The sequence below is a fragment of the Pseudochaenichthys georgianus genome, chromosome 9, assembly GCF_902827115.2.
Source record: "Pseudochaenichthys georgianus chromosome 9, fPseGeo1.2, whole genome shotgun sequence".
In the NCBI taxonomy this organism is placed as follows: Eukaryota; Metazoa; Chordata; class Actinopteri; order Perciformes; family Channichthyidae; genus Pseudochaenichthys; species Pseudochaenichthys georgianus.
Genome location: NC_047511.1, coordinates 31,699,914 through 31,704,674, shown reverse-complemented (window position 1 = coordinate 31,704,674; position 4,761 = coordinate 31,699,914). Strand labels below are relative to the sequence as shown.

At 41.4% G+C, this 4,761-nt stretch overlaps 1 protein-coding gene across 1 annotated transcript; it reads left to right on the top strand.

Moving 5' to 3' along the window:
• Nucleotides 1-609: 609 nt before the first annotated feature.
• Nucleotides 610-4,476, top strand: vgll4l (vestigial like 4 like). Its single transcript, XM_034091713.1, has 5 exons — nt 610-791; nt 2,476-2,599; nt 2,719-2,968; nt 3,459-3,540; nt 3,696-4,476. Exons 1-5 carry the CDS (start codon nt 725-727, stop codon nt 3,995-3,997), a joined length of 825 nt encoding a protein of 274 aa, XP_033947604.1. The 5' UTR covers nt 610-724; the 3' UTR covers nt 3,998-4,476.
• Nucleotides 4,477-4,761: the final 285 nt, after the last annotated feature.

Sequence of the window (4,761 nt, the reverse complement as noted above, 5' to 3'; positions counted from 1 at the left end):
ACTTTCTTCTTGTGGCCAAACTCCTCAGTATACTCAGACGAGATTGTTCTCATGGCAGCGGCATTTTCAGGACTTAGGAGTCTTTGTCTGGCCATCAACAAAGGCCTTTGGATTACTGGCGAGGCAGGCACATAGTACAGCTGCGTGCGTGTATGGGCAGGCCAGAGGAATGACTGGAGCTCCGGTGGGCTAAGGGCTCGAAAAAATGCAGTTTGGTGAGATTGCAGATTAGGGGGGAGGGGGGAGGTGATGGGGACAGGTGGTGATTCCATGAAGAGAAACAAAAGACACACTTCATTTTCTTCATGGCTCGAGAAAATATTTAAAAAAAGATTTATGACCAAAGATGTGTCTTACTGTACAAAATAAAGTGTTGAATACAGCAAATCTCCTATAATCAGGGTGGATTCTATGGCAGTATGACATTTATAAATCCACTTTTTACCTTTACCTGTGAGCTCATTCCTCCTGTAAGACAACAACAAGCCTGCGTGAATGAGGGCCTCTGATTAGTCCAGACAGCAGCCAATCTGAATACAAGGAGTGAGTCACAGGGAAGCCACTGCACCTATCTGCACTCACCTGATACTTTACCTGGCTGAACTCAGACCCAGCATCTCATTACTTTCCCAATACAATCTACTGAGGCTCATTGTGTCCTGTAAGCTCCAGCAGTCAAGGTGTTTCTCAGTTTTTTGCTTTTTTTGGACAAAGACAAGTAGCCATGGCTGTGGCTAACTTCCAGTACATCACCCGGATGAGCAGTGGCTTCAAGGTCTACATTTTAGAAGGTATGTTTGAATATTTTATTGCCTCATGTTGCTTGATACTAAATGTTTTACCATGGTATGGAAATCAAGTCTAAGCTGTGGTTTTGCTACAATATTTCTATGCATATAATTTTTGTTATGTATGTCATGCCTCAACCTTTTATCTACATGTTCATTAGAGAAGCATGACTTTTGTTTTATGCATGATATTTTTGTTGATTCAGTATCAAATATAAAGTAATCAGATTTGAATCACACAATCCCATGGAAGGTATACACAAACTTTGCTGATACACTTCATGTATTTGTATTGTATAATATAGCTTGTTTGTCTTAAATACAAATATGTGGGTAATGTAAATGTATTAAAAACAAATAGTTAATGAACCTCTTTCAATACGTATTGGCTTTCAATGTCCTCAATATTAAACTACGTTTCTATCAATTGTGTTGCCACTCAGGAGGACTTTGATGGATATCAGTAACATCTAAGTAAACATATCCAAACGGAAGGTCAGGCACCATATTCCCTCTTCTAACAAGAAAGAAATATCCATGCCCGGGGCATTAGAAAATCAGCATAGGTGTGGTTATACCTGTCCCCCCTCCCTCTACAATGTCACTCTGCATGAAGGAGTAGCTCACAGGTGTTGAAGTGCTCAGTAGGATATGCGGATTGGAGTGAGTTTAAAGACAGTGGCCAACTTTCATTGTCTTGCAATTCAAAACACATCAGTCTAATCACCCAATTGTGTGATTTCAAAAGATGTTATTTTGACTTCTGTACACGCTTTGAATGATTGATTTGAATACAGTGAAAAGACCTTTCAAGGACTCCTGCCGCCACATGAATGTTGATTTTCAAGTGCTAAGTGAGCATACAGTCGAACAAAAGGCTGCAGTCTAATTATTCTGCCATTACATTTCCAAACAATGCTTTGTGTTTTGTCTGTATGCAGGCCAGTTTTGAACATGTGAGCTGACTACGCACATGTTAAATACTTAAGAGCCCAAAGAGCAAAACATTATTTATCTTATTGCTTGGATTAAATATAATAAGTGATGTTCCCTTATAAACATCAATAAATAATTGTGTGGGTCTGATTGGCAATCTCAATATACATTGCATTTCTCTTCTTTAACACATCAATGATATCACCAGCTCGTGTAGATGTGTTGGAACTTGTGTAGTTGCAAAATCCAGCCTTTGGATAAAAGCACCAGCTAAATCTAATGTGTGTACTTTGTGGGCCCTTTCACTTATGGGTGCCGCCTGAATCAGGGTCGTTAGAGGCCAAAAGCTGTTGGAATTGTGGCACTCTGAACTAACAAAAGCTGTTGATTGTGCCCTTTTGGCGCTTTGATAGGGCTGAATGCCAACATTATGCAGAAAAACAACATTTACCGTTAGCAATGAATCAGCTGTGTACAGTTGCAACCTCGCATATCAGGTAGATCGAGTTCTACAACTTAACGGAGTTTACAATTAACGTTGATAATAAAAAAAAAAACATTTCCCACGAAAAGCAGTCATGCAGGTTGATGTCATGGATCAAGACAAGCAGTTACTCATCATACAGCATCATCAGTGTAGTAAAATCATCAATGCCAGTAAATGGTCATCTTTTTTTTAAATTTCCTTTTGGAAAATAAGCCATATCCAAACCCTCTTATCCTAACTCTGCATTTTCCTTATGTTTTTCAGGTCAGCCCAATCTCAGGAGTGAAGACAGACACAGACATATCGCAAATGACCGGGCCCACGCCCCAACAGTGCATCAAGTCAAACGCAAGCACAGCTACGAGAGGGGTCTGACGTTGGAAGAGAGGTTAGTGAAAAATGTATTTTTGTCCTGTTTAGAGTAGCAATTCAATAGTACAATTAGAATTCACTATATGCTACTGCTATCAAAGATATCTAACATTTCCTGATGAAATCATGTTTCAGACGGGAGCGGGTACTGGGCAGAAGCAATGCTAAAGCTGTCCACAGAGCAGCACCAGCACCAGTGATGTTCAACAGGCCTCAAAGCCCCACATCTACCTGGAGTCCAGCACCCAGCCCCACCAGCTCTCTGCCATCCCATATGTACTATGAACCAATCATGGATGAACCACTTGCCCTCATCAAGAAACCAAGAAGAGACCCAGAAAGCACAGAGGAAAAGACTAAAAACTCTGCTCCTGCTCAAATCCAGGTAAAAAAAAAAATGTTCAATGTGCTTTTCTCAAAGGTCATGGGTGCTAACACCTGCTGTTACTTGTGAAAGAGGGCAGTGCTGTATGTCCCTTTGTAGTGTCAGTGTAGCTCCAGGCTAGCGGCAGCTTCATCTCCTATCTGTAGTCTGTGAATCCAACTGCACAGGCATTCTTCCAAGAGTATATACAGGCCTAAGCTTGTCCTAGCTATGCAACCCAGCCGGATCCAAGAAGAAAATGTGAGCAATGGAGGGAGGAATTCCATAAACAAGACCAAGCAGACAGCCTTTGACCTGCATGTGCAACCACACTGGGAGTGATCTGACTTTAATGGGCAGACCCAACCAGTTTAATCGGTTGTGAAATGATTTAGTTTAACCAAACGTTGTACTGTTATTGTGGGATGAAGTGGCCAGCCATGTTAAGGTGATAGAAAACACAAACAGGGAATTGTTTTCCCTTTTAGTTTAATCGATCTTTTTTTTCCAGATGCGCCCCTCTGTGATCACTTGTGTCTCCTCATCAAAAAACACCTCCTGCAGATCTGAGCTCCACCGGAGCCCCTCGTCAGGTCAGTCTCACACTCTTTTGAATGATCTCATCCACCACACCAGACGGTCACTCCCTAATCGTCACACACACACACATCACATATTGGATATCCGCTGACTTTTTCTGACTCACCAAGGTGTGTATTTGACTTTGTTATTCATCCTTATCTTGCAGAGATTTCCAAATGCAACTATGACAATGTTGTTGACGAGCATTTCCAGAGGAGCCTCGGAGTGAACTACCAGAAAGCTCGCTCCCAGCAGCTCTCCATCAGCGTGTCTGTGGATGACCACTTTGCCAAGGCTTTGGGAGACAAGTGGCTGCAGATTAAAACCAAGTCTTCCTCCTGCTCTTCCACACCGCCCAGCAGTCCAAGTGTCACTCACTCCCCAGCCTACAGACACAGCCCGAATCAGTCCCGCAAAGAGTCCACCAGCAGCTCATCGCCGACTTCCAGCCATTGGTCTATTAATTAAAGCCAGAAATGACCTGTGATATGGGGAAAAAACTGACTTTAAACATTTCACTGCGTGCAGCTCTGCTTGTTCAGCAATGGAAATGCCAACGCTAGTGTTGAGAGGGCGAGCTAACGGATGCAGGAGTGCTCTCACTGTGTGTGTGTGTGTGTGTGTGCGAATTTGACACATCAGACACATTGATGCAGATGAATGTAGCAATATTTGGGATGTCTGTGTTTTGTTACATTTCTATCCTCTAGGTGTCGATAGCATCTGAATACTTGAGACACTGTAGATGGTGATGCGGGTTGATTGAACAGTCCGCCAAGTAATCCTTAACATTTCTTTCATTTTGTGGCAGTCTTTTAAACGGTCTGAAGGCCACGATTTTGTTGTATTATATTTATGTACTGATAACATTTGGGTTGCTTATAGTCTACATGACTAGCCTATCTGCTGTATATTGTATTGCCTAGCAGCTGTCCAAGAGATTTAAAAAAAATACTATGAAATAAAAAATCTCAAATTCTTTAAATAACTTTCTGTGTTTCATTTTTAAAACTGCATCCGTCTTAACAAAGAAATTCACAAAAACGACTTCATTGGAAAAAAAATTCCAAAGTAGATTGTTTTCATTCAGAAATAAAAGCAATGCATGTCAGAAAATAAAAATAAAACTCCTTTTTATACCTAAAGGTTGTGAACTAACAGACACGTTGTTAAAAATGTGCATGGTGGTGTGCCAGACAACCTAATTTGAGTAGTGAGTCAGTGTGCGTCTA

Bases quoted from the DNA above. Each gene is read 5' to 3' on its own strand.
- vgll4l (XM_034091713.1), top strand. From the start codon at position 725: ATGGCTGTGGCTAACTTCCAGTACATCACCCGGATGAGCAGTGGCTTC. The intron at 2,600-2,718 runs GTTAGTGAAAAA...ATCATGTTTCAG, and splicing joins GGTCTGACGTTGGAAGAGAG to ACGGGAGCGGGTACTGGGCA. The intron at 3,541-3,695 runs GTCAGTCTCACA...CTTATCTTGCAG, and splicing joins CCACCGGAGCCCCTCGTCAG to AGATTTCCAAATGCAACTAT.